Here is a 15,114-nt window from a genome sequence, read left to right on the forward strand (position 1 = left end):
CCACACTTCTGTCACAGTAGTACTGTCACAGTACTGAGATCTGCTTGTCAGATGATAGACGTCGACGCGGGAGCATCTTCGTCCCCCCTCACGCCGCAGGGGGACAATCTCATCAGGCCCTCCTCGGTCCTCGAAAGTACCGCGCGGACCCATCCGGAAGCGACGGAACCTTCCTATAGGAACTTATCTAGTGAACTTGTCGATAGGTGAGGCATAGACCAATGTGGTTGAGTATACCTTCACTCTGGTGACAATATGAAAATTCTGAGGAAATTTTGGAAAACTTTCGTTGGTTTCTGTATATTTCTACTCGTAATCCGTGTGTGAAGTTCTATAGTGCGCCAGGAAACTCCAACACGTATAATCCGACACTGCTGCTGCGACAGTGTATTGGCCAATTGAGAGCCCCCTTCTAAATGCCTTTGTGGTGGTAGGTGTCGCTGTGGTGGTGGTAGCAGCAGCAGTCGACGGAGGCTGGATGAGGCGGGCCTCCTGTGCTTGAACTGTGATGGCTATCTCGACTCACGGCACCCTCCCAAGGCTTACATTGAGGTGGATCTCAACCGAACCATTGATGGACCTAGGATGCTACTAGATAAGCTCTCACAGTAAGTGGTATGATATTAACCGAGGAAACCACTGCACGTTGTTGGTGATATTCAGTACTTCGGCCTCCTCCCCATATCGGCACAGCTACAGCGCGATAGCTCCCACGACCAAGACGACGACGACTGCCCTTATTGTGTGTTTTGATATCGATAAGATAGGAAGGCTCCGACGAGGCGTGAGAGAGCTGGACCTGCGAGTGTCGGGTATTTTCGATGCTGATGTAGTGGAATAGCACTGTTGAATATGACTCAGCATAGCTCTGCCCTTTAGGGTCGACCCATGGCCTCTTCGCGGTGGATGAGCTCGAGTAGTGGAGGTGATGATCAGAGTAGTGAAGAGTCCGAGGGCCCACGGCATCGAAGGGGCAGAGAACTGCAGCCATCCCAGAAGGCGGCTGAAGAGGACATGTCTCCACTGCTACCACCGCCTACTACTACTACTGACCACCTCCCACCCCCAAGGATCATCCCACCTAGTACCGCTACTGCTGCGGAGATGGCCCCTCCTCCCCAGGCCCCACCGCATCCTCCTCCTCCGCCTCTCCCTCAAGCACTGTGGCAGCAGATGCCGGCAGCAGGACCACCCACCTTGATGGCCCCTTGGGGAATGCCTCAGCCTGCACCTGTTGGGTATGGTGGTGCTAGCGGTGGTGGTTGGCCGACGTCTACGACAACGACGACGACAGCGCCACCAACAGCAGCAGCAGTGGACCCTCAATGGTTACAACACTACCAGGCTATGTATCAGGCCAGTGGGGCCCACTTCGATCAACATGCACTGCACCAGCAACAACAACAACAAATAGCTATGCAAATGATGATGATGTCCACAGCAAATGTACAACGCCAACAACAACAACAACCATCGGTAGCCTATAGTGCTGGCATATACCCCTATCCCCAGCAGGCCCCATCGAAGGGTGGCGGACCTGGCCCTATGGGGCAGTCTATGGGAGGGCGATGATGCTCGAAGCAATAGGAGGAGACGACTAAACTCATTATACTCATTTATAATTGCTACATTTCTGTGTACTGATCGTGTGGAGTTGTATCATGCTGGTGATTGTTGTTCTTGTAGTTACTGTTGTTGTTTTCTTGTATGATTCGTGGAGATGCATCTTGTTATGTCTGTGCACTAGAAGGTGTTATCGAGTCCTACTTGAACGAGGCCCAAGGTGAGTCCGTAGACTGCAGTTGTGTCCACCCCTGCTCACTCCAGCAGGTTCGGAGGAGTCTCCGGCAGGGCAGACGGTTGGCCCTCAGTGCACAATGCGGTCCAAGACAAGCACTTCCTGCGACCGGTGTTGTGCGAGGAACACGCCTCAGTGAGTTGCCATTGTGTTGGAGAGAACATTAATTCGGTCAGTGTGAGAGGTCTGGTTCTTATCCGAGGTTTTCGCATTTTTAACCTGTCATTCATTCGGCTGGCCACTTACCACGACTATGCCAGTCTATAAGTACTCCCATTGTGATCAAATCTCTGAAAGAGTCCATAGTCGGATCTTCCTCCCCTCTGATTTGACGCGATGGGATAAGCATTAGTGTACTGCAAAACACAGCATAGTGATAGTTGATCGTCGTGCCCTCCTCGGCAATGCTTCTCCCCGTTTCAGGTTATTTTGCTATAGACTTAACCGTGTCGGGGTGAAACACTTCCCACACGGTGTCTCGTGTCATATTTGTGGGGAAGCTGTTGAGTCGTATGAAGGAGTTGATGGCGAAGGCCGAGGTGGAGGAACTGTGTGTCTTAAATGTCATCAAGTGAGCCGGACCTGGGGATCGAACCTGCGACCATTATATTCTTCCAGACAGCGGTATGCGACAAGGTCGAGTGTCAAACGAAAGCTGGTTATGTACCACAATTACTCTACGAGAGGCCCTCAGCCAAGCCCTTCCTGTGCCTCCACTGCCTTGACCTCACTTTCATGTGCTCCTGCAAAGAGGCCCATACCGTTCAAAGACGACTCATGTAGTCTCTTCGCTCCGCTAGACGAGTGGGATCATTTTCCCTCCTGTTTAGACTGGAACGCCCCTTGAACCTTGACGCCCCCTTCTATTTCATGATGAACACCCACGCTCTTGCTCTTGAACCATGCGAGCACTTTTATGTCAATTCACTGCAGAGTCCGAGACCCCAATTGGTGAATAGCCCCTCCTCGCCGTGTCTACTCTGAATTCTGCTTCCATACAGGTGGCTCTGGCTGGAGACTCTACTGGAGCACCCCAGAGGGTCGTAACTGCCCTACGGCTGCTGGACATTATTGCACATCGTAGCACTGTGAGGCGATGGACCATCAAGGAACATCAGAGCCTGAGGTAGCCGGGCCCTGTAGGATCCCACTTGACGGCATTGACTGCTCTTCAGGCGAGTCTTGGCCAAACTGCAGGAGCCGGTACACCAGCGTGAGAAGTTGAAAGTGAGTTTTATCGCGTCACCACTCTGATATTGAATTCGATCCCTCAGGGCATGCCTCCGGAGACCGAATCGGAAGCACTGTGGCTGCTAGAGGAGAGCGAGATGTGGGGCCTACCAGTACCGATGTGGACTGCACTGTAAGCTCAAGAGGTTACCTCTAGAACAGTAGTGACTTCAGAATGTACCTCTATGAGTGTTCGGTCCATGAGGAATACTTATTATTCCAAGCTGGGAAGAAGGTCCATACGAGGGTATGTCGAGTGCTCCACAAAGAGCTTGTCAATAAGTGGTCAGTGAAGAAGCTGATGGAGAAGGTAAGAGCGATGATGCCCGCCTGCCCAAGCTTAGGGTTCATTCCGCCCTAGCGATGGTTATTATAGACTGGAAACCATACCCACGTTCGATCCCTGCATGTTGCATTTTTTAAGCTTGTAGATTTGGCCATCGTTAGAAGGAGTTGTATTCTTCCGCCCCAGTCAAACCCATAGAGTAAAGCGGAGTGGAGATGAGCACATATTCAAAGCTGGATCGATACGACGTCAGATGGATGTAGGCCCCTAAGGGTCCTCCGTCCCCACCACTTGTCCCCTCAGCGATTCTCTCAAGGCCTGGTCAAGCGCTTGGTGGAGCGAGCGGCTCGTAACGTGTGGGAGTATCGGCGATGGCATTACATCAGAACAATAACGGAGGAGGGTGAGTGAATCATTTGATCCTGGCTTTCCCTACTCGTGCCAGTTCGAAACGCCCGAGGCGCAAGAGTCTTTCGATGTGCTGTTTGCGGCCCCTTCCCTGAGTATTCATCTTGGTCGGAAGTGCAAGACCACGTTTTCTACACTGTACCCGACGCTGCCCATGAGGAACGATGGAATCGTTTCGAGAAGGAAATGATTACTGTGGGAAAACCACCAGATAGCAGTACGGCCCATGCAGCGATGCTTCTTCGTGTCATTCATAGCTCTTTATTGTATTTGTCATTCGCCTCTAAGGTACCATCGCACAGTGGAACTCCAGATTCGACAATACCCGGCCGGGGTGTAAGATCCCTCTCACTAACAAATCACGTCGTTACACATGGGCGGTAACGAGCTGATTATAGTGGATAAATAGGCATGCTCCCTCAGACCCCTCCTTATCAAGCGACCCTTCCCAAAGTGACTATGTGGGATCCGCCCTGTGATACAGCTCCCAGAAGGCAGAAAGCAATTGAGTATACTGCGAAGGCCAATAAGAATACGCATTGGCTCGCCCTGTCCTCGACTGTTACACGGTGAGTTAATACGGTTCGAGTGTTAGGCAATCTGTGATGATTCTAGGGAGAAGGGACGGCAGGACATATGCAATGCGTGGGACCTGAAGAAGGACCGCGAGTCTGAGAATGAAGTTTTACTCGGCTCCTCTCGGTTTACTTCGCACATCTCACCAGCAGTTACGTAAACATTTCAAGAGATATCTCGTCTTGTGTTTACTGAGTATAGTGACTGGAAGACTCGTGCTATCGGGAGCATCTACTACAACGAATTGTTATGAAACATATGGAGCTGATATTCACGCTCATGCTCTCCGATGGCTTGCCGTCATCTACAACTTATCAAGTCCTCGCTCTCTGAAGCACGACTGGGTTTATTCGTTGCATCGATTTGGTCGTGGCTTGATGCTAGTGACAGTCCCCCGAAGCGCTTTCTACTTTCGAACTAGGGATGTATGATTAATCTAATCGGATCGGTTCCTATGCCGTTGAGTCGTATTGGACTTCATCGGGTGACGTGACGCTGTCCAAGAAGCTGAGCGGGCGTCACTGGTGACGGGGAGCATTCCAATGAGAAACGTCACTGCTGCTGCTAGGGTTTCTCATTTCATTTTCCTGCACTATGAACAGGGCGCTCCGCTTCTTGCTCTTTGGTATTCCTCTTGTAGTGGCATCTGATCAGATGTCGATCGATATTGGTGATACTACGGCTACAACAGCCTCTCGTGCACTAGAGCCTTTCACTACTACCACTGCGGTCATCGAGGGCAAGTTTTGTGGGAGTGTATGGTTACAGTCGTTCGTTGTTACTTTGAAGAAGGAGCGTATGGCTCTCGACATACCATCTTATAAAGTTTCCGGTCAATGTGATTATCACGTGACCGGCCCTCACGTTGAAGTCTCTAACTTTGACGATGTCCTCAGAGACTTAATGAATCGCGCTGGGGTAAGCACTTTTGACATAACCATCCTTGACGCGAGCAGACTCCGTATCAATGCTGGAGGTCTCATGAGTACCACAGTCGAACGCTGTTAATTCCCTTTTTTTATTACGGATACTCCTTTGCTCGATCAATCGAACCGTTTCAACTACTATACTGTTGCGTATATAGTAAACCAGTATAAATCAGCTACACGCATGAGCAACGTCAACGAAGCTAGAAATGCACTAGACTCGAGTTCCCGGTGTACATTGAGAGCAATCAACTCAGTGAATAATCAGTAATCAGCTATTTCGACAATACCGGAGACGTGCCAGAGGGAGGGGAAAATCACGCTGCTACACTTCCCCTGTTACGAGCCCCCTCTAAGAGTCGTCCCTCTCCATCACTTCATAGGAGAACTCCACTTCAATTACAATATTCCGTTTAGTGTTTTCATGTAATAGATAATGAAAATTCGTATTTAACCACCTGGTGAATGATATTGCACTATACGAACAGAGAGACGAATACGGGATTGGCAGATTTCATGTTGGAGGAAGTGTGCGTCATACCGTATGGTTCATATCGATTACTGACGGTAGTACGGAGTTGTCATGGTAAGAGGCTCGTGTTTCTCCTCAGATTTGTGATTCTTGTCTTGTTCACAGTTCAACTATCGCGGACGCAGATCTATAGTAGGGTTAGCATTTTATATTCACAATATCGCCATCATAGGATTTATGTAGTTCAGCAACTCGGACAAACACAACATAAGTAGTCTGATGATGATAGCTTAGTAAAGTACAACGACCGAAGCCAAACTCATCTGGTCTTACCATCACTTCTGGGCATTAATCACAAGAAGCTTCAAGACCGAATGAGATACTGTTAGAATATCTGTCCGCTTTCCTCAGCATAGTTCAAGAATTTCCTCCCTTATTATGGGAGTTTTAAACTCCCATAATAAAAATGAAACATTTAACTTATAAACTCAAACTAATAAACATCAAACTCCCATATAAACTCTGAGTTTATATACGAATTAAGATAAAAGTGTTGAAAATCAACAAGAATTCCCCAAATTTTTTCCGAAATTCGGAGCCTGAATTCTCATTTAGTCGCCGACCCATGTAGTTAACCATGTGCATACTTTCCCATACTAGAACGAAGAGCAACTTGTCATGATGGCGAAGCTTTGCACCGGACCGGCTTATCTCGACTACTGAACACATCCCCACAGCGGTGGAGACTGACTAGCCACAATGAGTTAATGTTATTGACAGGAACTGAACTCAAGACGATTGTGATAGTATTAGGATGATGATGATGATGATGAGAAGCAGGAGTATTCCAGTCATCAAGCCTAATGCCACAACAATGCTTGACATATCTCAGAAGAGAGCTATTGATTTCAACAGATAGCCCGAGCTTAGGCCGAAGGAAGCATCTGAGGCTGTCTCTGCTTCCTTATGCTGATGATGACAATAATAAAAACGGTAGTAGTATACAGACCTTGATGATAGACCATATGGTGATGTTGATGATGATGAGCTCCTACTACTTATGCTGCTGCTATTCCGCTATTACTCAATTGAGCTCTGAATGACGCAGCAATTGTACATACATTAGTACATAGATGACGACAACGACAACAACGAAGCTGGGGAGTTATGACAAGTAATACGGTGGAGAAAGGGTTTGCCCGAGGCAGTAGACAGACATGATACATGACAGTCATAAAATATTAGTCGAATACTCAGTTACAATAGGTCTGAGGCAAACGCACGCATCATCAATGCTCATGATGATGATAATCATCATTCTTACCTCAGCTCTCGAAGTTGAACTCCTCATGGTGGTACCTTCCTCATCATCAACGTCGTCGTCAACATCCCTACATAGTCCTATGGCTCCCACTGAGCTCCTTGTGGTCCCAGTAGCAGACGCATTACTCTCCTCTCCAACTGCAGCTGTATTGATGTCATTATGGGCCCCACTATGGCCCGCCCGTCTAGCTGCTATCCACACTGTCGGTACGGAAATACCATACCTTGCCCAAATCACGTCAACAACAACAGCCTATAACAGCAACGTACTTCTGTCCCCACCAGCTGCCACTAATTAGACCATTCCTAGCGAAGCGAAGCGCGGCTGTTACACTCGGCCATCTCCACGCCGACTTACCCAAATTCACATGCTCACCTGATGGTCATTTCACAAGCAGTGTCCATATGTATTACCATTCGGTGAGAGAGGATCCAGTATAACCAGCATGTCCATTTTAAAGGCATCAAAGAGCTCCTCTTCATCTGCAGATTCCCTCGAAGTGAAATTGAAAGTATTATCACTAGAACTGAGTGGACGTATTATAAGCTGAGACGCATCAAACGAAGTGAGGGTCAAACCTGAATACCATACCCCATGCGGATCACAATACCAGTATGAGCTCACCATTGGGTAAAACTATTGTATGATGCTCCTTGACAAGGTCTCGATACACACTATCATGATCGTCCTCAGATGTATCATCAGGCCCACCATACCACATCAAGAAGCCCAATAGGAGCTGACCCAGGGGAGCACCAACCCAGCCATCAGCCGAGTAAAACTGGTTTAGAAATGATACAACCATGAGCACCTATAGAGAGACCTAGGAAGTTCTCCCACCGTGACAGATCGGGGAGTAATTTCGTGGCGCAGTGACAATCTCGGTGTTACTACTTACCAGCGTATAGCTGCTTATGCCACCATTGTAGGGCGATATGAGACCTTCACACAATAGTACGTGTTTCACAAAAAGGACTAATGGCCGCAAACAACCAAAATGCTGGTTCATCATGGCTATGTACGCAGATGTTTCCAGACCTAGATGTAGAAATCGATTTCGACACAAGTCGCAGAATGCAGTCGAACCTGTGTGGTAGGCGCCCGACAGGGATATCTGCACTTGCACCGGTGAATGTAAGGAGCATTGAGCGTTCAATCCCATACTACACGTACCACACCTGTTTGAAATAGGATGATAATAAATGGTAATACCTTATCTCACCATTGTTGGTATAATTGATCGAGACTGGGATCTCGGCACGTTAGTGTAATTAGGGGTATTCGCGACGATGTTATGACCACAGGAGGAGCGACGATGGTACCTGACGTATTAGCCCTCCTATAGCAGCACAGAGTTGATGTTGAACGATTACCTGCAGGGGCGCATTGTGTGAGATATTCCGACACCAACTCCAAAAGTTTCACACACTCTGCTGCTGCTTTAACATGATCATCAATGCTTCCCACAGAGGTACTTTCATCAACAATAACACCACCAGAGCTCTGCGGGCAGTGTACTACTATGCCAACATGAAACATGCCCCAGCAACCGACCTCGCTCTGATATGAATTGGCGTAGTGAGACGCTTCCCCGTGTTGATATTCTCCACCGACACTCACCCAGGGAGTCAATAATCGTCTATATCGAGCCGAGCCGGGCAATAACTAAACCGACTCATCCCCGATCGTCAAGAGCGAACTCAGCCCTACAACAAAATCCAGATCGCTCGCCCATGGTAGATGTAAATTGTAGGTAAACCTATACATTTGGGTAGCGGGCACCACTGAGAAGATGAAGAACTTACGATCCGAATGGTAGGCATTTCAGCGAATGTCGTGTCTCCCCAGGTGCTTTAACATCCGCTGCATCATCACTTGGGAGGGGACGGCCGTTACGGGTGGATGGCGATGGTGGTTCAAATTCGTCAATCATGAGCTGCATCTGGACAGCAGAGGAATTTCGTGGCGCGTGACGGAAATATGCTCACCATGCTGCACAGTCGCATCCGCTTGAAATAGTCACCCGAGTTACTATACGTGTCAACAAGATGCATGAAGAAAGCTAAATCAATTGTTACCTGCGAGGCAAAAGCAAGCGTCACTGCGCTACAAAATTACACGAATTGACGATGGTGCTACATAAATTACTCGACAGAATCGATCATTGTTCTTCAATATCATGTCGAGTGAAACGAACATCACTAAGGAGTCCATATTGCGATACACATGAGCAATCCTCAAATAATATGATGTTGCTTTATCGATAAGACCCTCTACCCTGCCCTGAGCGTAACGGCTTTAACCGACTACGACGGGGAAGCCCATAGGTACTAATGAGGGTATGTCAGAAGAAAGCTCAAAATGCTACTGACTATTGTACTATAGCTGGTGCATATAGGATCCTCAATCACTCACTTACTCTATCGGTCACACTAGGCATAATCGGCGGTAATCTTATGGGCTCTGGTGAGGGAGCGGGGAGTCGCTGTTGACTGTTATAAAACACAGCCGGGGCGGAGCAGCGACTGGGGTTCGACACCTGAAGAGCAGCACGTCGTTGAGCCAAGGTATAGTTCATTAGACCTGATGGTATTCGTATCGTGGACCATCGTCTTCATCGTCAGTATCAGGAAAATGCCGCCTCTGGGTATCGAACTCGGGTCGTTCATAATTACCACCGCCACCTATGCTGACCGCTGACCCAGAGCGTCGTCTTCGATCAAGTGAGCTGTTGAGATAGTAGACTCTTTGGGAACCCGGTGGGGACAACAATAAGGGTGGACTCCTGCTGGGCCGCTGCTGTTGATAACCCTTAGAAGCGCGAGATGATGCGTTCGGCCTCACAGACAGAGGGGATACACCCATGTGGTAATTGAGCTCAGCCTGTCTCACAGACCAAGCCAACACTGGCGGTACTGTGCTCCTAGACAGTGTTATCAACGACGATGATGAGAGAGCAATAGTCAATACTACCGTGGGAGAGGCTGTGCTGCTAACCGAGGTACTCGGGAGGACGATCCTTCTTCCGTATTACACTGGGCCCTACTACTCGGAAATATACCATCTGACGACGATAACCCCATCGAGTAAGCATGATTCGGCGATAACGTTCTACTATTATTCATCGTGGTCAGTCACGTTATTCAGAAAACTAATGCCCTAGCCCAAAGTTCTCTCATCGTGATTCCCAGTGATACTACTGTTATTATCCACATCCGCCCTATGGAGGTCCTCTGCCGGGTCGGCTGGGTGCTCCCATGCAGTAGCAGTACATACTTCATCATTATACCGCTGTTCAGTTGTCTGCTGAGTGCTGCATGGTAACGCCGATGGAGAACCAGGAGACATTGTGGTGGAAGAGCGACAGAGGAGGGGATCTTACGTTCTAATTCCTTGCATTTCGTGCATTTAGGGAATTTAATTCGTCACCCCACGAAATTCTAATCTTGCGCGGCCTAAATCTCCATCTGTTCGTGTTTTCTTGGTGGAAACAGAATCATACACGTTTGACATGGTACATTTTACGATTCACATGTGAAACGATCATCAACCTTAACCAGTCAAACAAATAAACAGAGCCCGCGAATAGATGGGCGGAACAATGGTACGTAGTATTAGCTATACTACAGTGCGAAGGTTTAGGAATTCACCATCAACCACGATGAACCACGATCTGCTCGTGCTGAATGTTGCCTTACACGAAGCTTGTGGAGTGTTGACCGTGCTGGCTCATTTTGCTTACCCTCTGCCACTCGGTAGTTTCTGATTGTCTGCATCGCGACGTGCAATTCTCAACTGTGTGAGGATGGCTGTCCGATGGCCACAGATGAAGTCGGCAGGGCGGGACGAGTTGAGTTAACGAGTTTTGGTTGTGAAGCTGCGATCGGGCCTGTGTTTGGCGGGCAAAGAAAAAAGTCTGGGCAAACTTTGCCCAGACTTTATTCTTTCCTATTCGCTCATCGAATTTCGTTGCTTTTTTGGGGAGCTGTCGTTGAGCCTCCCGCAACCACTGGAGTTGGCGATTGTATGTTTAAGGGTGATCATGAGCGATAATTCATCGCTCATTGTCGTTGCTGAAAGAGTATCTTCGATTCTATCTCGCCTGCCCATTCAAACCAGAGTTACTACCGCTCAAATAGGCGTCAGAAAGGTGTGAACTCTCCTGACATGGAAGTGTAGGAGAGGAATCACGAGATGGTAGAGAACAATCACCAACAAGAACCCCCTAGCCAGCAGATGCCCTATTGTTGACACTGCGCTACCTTCACGTGGCTCACGTGTGGCGGTAACGATACGTACCTTCATAGGTTTTCTGGGTCGAGAGAGTTGGGTGGGAGGCACCAGACACTTCCTTAACTGTATCATAACAGCGTACACTGCAGCATACGGCTACGTCATCGTGCATGAGGGCGGTTGATCATGGGCCTCTCTTATTGACCCATCAAGAATGATGAATCTCAACTTAGGCGGAAGGCTGATAGGGGCTCACAGAATGCCTGGCAGACCAAGAAAACCGCTTTGGCTGAGCTGTTCAAGGCCGTACCAGATACGGATGGTCCCGACATTGGCTCGTCTAGCGTATGTAAAGGCATCAGGGAGGAGTTCTGAGAACTCCAGGGAGGAGGATCTTCTTGACGAGGCCAGTGTGGGAGAACTCACTTCTCGCACACTGGCCTTGTCTTTCCTGGCCTGGCCTAGTTCGCTAATAGTCCCAATAGAGTTCCTACTGTAACCTATTAGATTAAACCTAATGCTCACTAATCAATGATGACTTCCGATACAGTAACACCTATCCAGTGAAAGTCATAACTTTATTGCCCGCCATTTCACCATCAACAGACTCCTCACCCTTTCTCTTCCTTCACCAAGTCAGACGACCTTTACTATCTACACGGCAACCTTTCCTGTAGTTCCAACTATACCAACTCAACTCAGCTTATCTCATAAGCAACCAAACTCTAGTGTCTCAGACATTAACGGATACACTAAGCGCCTTTTTAAGCACCCATATGCATATCTACAGTCCGAAGGCAGTTAGTTAAGTAGGATTATGCCTGGACTAACGTTTTGAACTCTCCACTCTTCACCTTGGCCACGGTGTCATCACCGCCTCCAATGAATTTACCATTTACAAACACACGAGGTACCTGTAAGAAGAAGCATCAACTACACAAGCTGAGGCGGAAGGAGAGCTTACACTGCGAGCACCAGTGAGCTGACCTAAGTAGTCTTGAATGTCAGAGCAGTCTTCACGTTCATCGAGCTCGATAACCTTAGGAGTAACGTCGATTGAAGCGAAGGCCTCCTTTGCCTTCTTGCAGTGAGGACAGTAGGATTTGCCAAACAGTACAACCTTGTTGGTCGCGATCTCGTTATCAACGAAGCTTTTGACAGACATATCTCTTAAAACGGTCTTATATAATAACTGAATTCGAAGGAGTCTCCAAATCTGACACACCACAGAACATGCGAAAACTAAGTGAACCCACTAGCGTATGATATCCCCTGCGTGTTGATGCTGAGCTAAAGCACAAATTAGACAGTTCCTCGAGGAATTCCCTGCGCAAGAAAGGCGCGATTACACAATATTCTACTCTAAAGGGCGAACCTGCCTCGTTATACCATTTTGTTACTACAGAAAGCATACCCAAATAAACGTCAGTGGCTTATCACAGAGCCATATACATATTTAGCAGCGCACACTGTGATCGTGGCGTTGCATCAACAGAGACAAGCCTGTGCCGATATGGCTGAGCTCCTTCTCAGTGTACGAGATCGTTGATCGGGACGATCCACGATAAATGCGGGGTTGGCTGCATAGATAAGGTCGCGGCTGGTGAAGCTCACTCGGATCTAACAGTACCGAATGCAATACGGGTGACAGCTGCGAATCTCAACACGCAAGCAACAGCCTTCGGAGAAATGGTCAAGATAGCAAGATCGTTTTAAAGAGCTAGGCGTGGGCTTAGGTTGGGTAATCGACGAGTTTGTCGGCAGGGGTCAATCGCAAATTCCTTTTCTTTCAGAGTTGAAAGTTTATCGTACTTGCGTCCCCATCGGGATATTATTATTCCCCATCGTCTTCATCGGTGCTGTTTATGGCCCAGACTCGCTGTTGTAGTGTTGGTTTTAGTAGAGCTCCTACTACTGCTTCCACATCGTCTTCCTATCGGAGAGGTCGCTTCAACCTCGATCCCGTGGTGAGTCTTTCGCCGTTAGACGCGAGTGGTCTATCGGCTGCCATTCTTTATAAGGACGATGACGTCATTGTTGGCTGTAAGGAGCCGCCTACTATTCCCCAAGTACGCCGTATAGGCCGCTTCGAGTGTGCTGACGCTGAGCGTGAGGATGCCCCTGAGCTACTCCAACGTAGACGTGTCGGTCGATTCGAGGTCACGACTTGGTCGTCAGCGTGTGTGGTATCAAGATGCGAGGATTCATTCGTGAACGGTGGAGAAGTCGTGATAAAGCGACCTTCTTTTCCCTAGCTTTATATATCCTTTCATCTAATTCACTGGCCTGCTTCAGCTATATGCTCGCGGACATAGATGATTTAGTTCTCTATCGTTGATCGATTCGATACCGTTAACACCCGTCTTGCCTGTGGTATTGTCATTTACCCGTAACAGTTCTACCAGTTGACAATTCCGTGTGTATGTCTACCGTACCTTGCGGTAGTCTTCTCTTCTCCTTCGTCTTTCATATATACTAGAACTTGAAGTTCTGAACTTCGAGGTGTTCCAAGTATTGAAGTACCTGATGGTTGATCAGTGAGCTCTGCTTGCTTTAGTCAATACATTATTTCTAGATGAATATTATCGTACACTTGGTTCGAGGGACGCATATATGTGATAGCTTGCTCTCGTAAAAATAGCCTAATCTATAGTAGTATGTATGCTTCCTGTTATTGCTAGCATTCCGATAAGGCAGCTAGCGCTATAGATTCGCAAATCAAGTCAAAATAAGAGGGGTAGATCCGGAGCTCACACGAGTTTATGCACTGATTTCTGGTAGTACTGCGATAACTCTTGAGTCTGTGAAAGTAATGTATGGGAACGAACTTTGTTCCCGCACATCTATGAATCACACCGTTTTTGTCCCTGAACTTGCCAGAGGGAGTATGGCGGGGGAGAGTTGCCTCGGTCAGTTGACTAGGAAAGGTTTGTGTCGCGACACTGCTCTGTTCTCCCAGTGCAACTTTGGCCGATCCTGTTATTCTCACTGAGCCTCGATATGTAGCAGTGTAGTTCATACCTTCTTGAAAAAGCATATCCTCCCTCAAACGGAATTTGTCCTTCGACTCACAGCGAAATTAATTCCCTCATTACATCCAGCCTGTGTGTCTGTGGAATTGATCATCGTAGTAGGAAATAGTTTTTGAGATGGCATAGCTGCCCCATGTAGAGGAATTGATCATCGTAATAGGGCATAGTTTTTGAGATGGCATAGTTGCCCCATCCAGAGGAATTGATCATCGTAGGAGGGCATAGTTTTTGAGATGGCATAGCTGCCCCATGCAGAGGAATTGATCATCGTAGTAGGGCATAGTTTTTGAGAAGGCATAGTTGCCCCATGCAGAGGAATTGATCATCGTAGTAGGGCATAGTTTTTGAGATGGCATAGCTGCCCCATCCAGAGGAATTGATCATCGTAGTAGGGCATAGTTTTTGAGATGGCATAGCTGCCCCATCAAGAGGAATTTACCATCGTAGTAGAGCATAGTTTTCGAGATGGCATAGCTACCCCATCAAGAGGAATTGATCATCGTAGTAGGGCATAGTTTTTAAGATGGCATAGCGGCCCCATCCAGAGGAATTGATCATCGTAGTAGGGCATAGTTTTTGAGATGGCATAGTTGCCCCGTCCAGAGGAACTGATCATCGTAGTAGGGCATAGTTTTTGAGATGGCATAGCTGCCCCATCCAGAGGAACTGATCATGGATCGATCCTGATCGTCACCGAATTGATCCTATCCTGAACTCTACAGTCGAATCTTCAACGGAGTTGTGTGTGATCCAAGTTGGAGCACTCCCATGTTGGACTAAATTATTCCGCGCTCATGCGGTTTTAGTGGGAGCGCAAGATTCCAAGATT

At 47.9% G+C, this 15,114-nt stretch overlaps 5 protein-coding genes across 5 annotated transcripts; 3 read left to right on the top strand and 2 right to left on the bottom strand.

The window, feature by feature from the left end:
• Window positions 1–879: 879 nt before the first annotated feature.
• Pmar_PMAR026243 (Cp23 antigen, putative) lies at window positions 880–1,572 on the top strand (the record flags this gene model as incomplete). The annotated part of the gene is made up of 1 exon (XM_002771706.1): window positions 880–1,572. A coding segment is annotated over one exon (693 nt), but the record flags the coding sequence as incomplete, so codon positions are not given.
• Window positions 1,573–1,707: 135 nt separating this feature from the next.
• Pmar_PMAR026244 (hypothetical protein) lies at window positions 1,708–4,458 on the top strand (the record flags this gene model as incomplete). The annotated part of the gene is made up of 15 exons (XM_002771707.1): window positions 1,708–1,783; window positions 1,831–1,933; window positions 2,222–2,369; window positions 2,417–2,577; window positions 2,629–2,749; window positions 2,800–2,924; window positions 2,974–3,025; window positions 3,073–3,161; window positions 3,203–3,338; window positions 3,460–3,573; window positions 3,618–3,717; window positions 3,760–3,939; window positions 4,011–4,102; window positions 4,146–4,291; window positions 4,338–4,458. 15 exons carry the CDS (start codon window positions 1,708–1,710, stop codon window positions 4,456–4,458), a joined length of 1,764 nt encoding a protein of 587 aa, XP_002771753.1.
• A 434-nt stretch (window positions 4,459–4,892) lies between these two features.
• On the top strand, window positions 4,893–5,306 carry Pmar_PMAR026245 (hypothetical protein; the record flags this gene model as incomplete). Its single annotated transcript, XM_002771708.1, has 1 exon — window positions 4,893–5,306. The coding sequence occupies one exon, from the start codon at window positions 4,893–4,895 to the stop codon at window positions 5,304–5,306; it is 414 nt and encodes a 137-aa protein (XP_002771754.1).
• A 3,133-nt stretch (window positions 5,307–8,439) lies between these two features.
• Window positions 8,440–10,058, bottom strand: Pmar_PMAR026246 (hypothetical protein; the record flags this gene model as incomplete). The annotated part of the gene is made up of 8 exons (XM_002771709.1): window positions 8,440–8,523; window positions 8,575–8,685; window positions 8,731–8,779; window positions 8,826–8,962; window positions 9,009–9,098; window positions 9,440–9,559; window positions 9,604–9,943; window positions 9,994–10,058. Coding segments are annotated over 8 exons (996 nt in total), but the record flags the coding sequence as incomplete, so codon positions are not given.
• A 1,904-nt stretch (window positions 10,059–11,962) lies between these two features.
• On the bottom strand, window positions 11,963–12,436 carry Pmar_PMAR026247 (glutaredoxin, putative). The gene is made up of 2 exons (XM_002771710.1): window positions 12,218–12,436; window positions 11,963–12,167 (listed from the first exon to the last, which is right to left on the bottom strand). Exons 1-2 carry the CDS (start codon window positions 12,416–12,418, stop codon window positions 12,069–12,071), a joined length of 300 nt encoding a protein of 99 aa, XP_002771756.1. The 5' UTR covers window positions 12,419–12,436; the 3' UTR covers window positions 11,963–12,068.
• Window positions 12,437–15,114: the final 2,678 nt, after the last annotated feature.

Source organism: Perkinsus marinus, assembly GCF_000006405.1.
Source record: "Perkinsus marinus ATCC 50983 genomic scaffold scf_1104296962554, whole genome shotgun sequence".
Taxonomy (NCBI): Eukaryota; Perkinsozoa; order Perkinsida; family Perkinsidae; genus Perkinsus; species Perkinsus marinus.

Bases quoted from the DNA above. Each gene is read 5' to 3' on its own strand.
- Pmar_PMAR026247 (XM_002771710.1), bottom strand. From the start codon at position 12,418: ATGTCTGTCAAAAGCTTCGTTGATAACGAGATCGCGACCAACAAGGTT. The intron at 12,168-12,217 runs GTAAGCTCTCCT...TTCTTCTTACAG, and splicing joins AGCTCACTGGTGCTCGCAGT to GTACCTCGTGTGTTTGTAAA.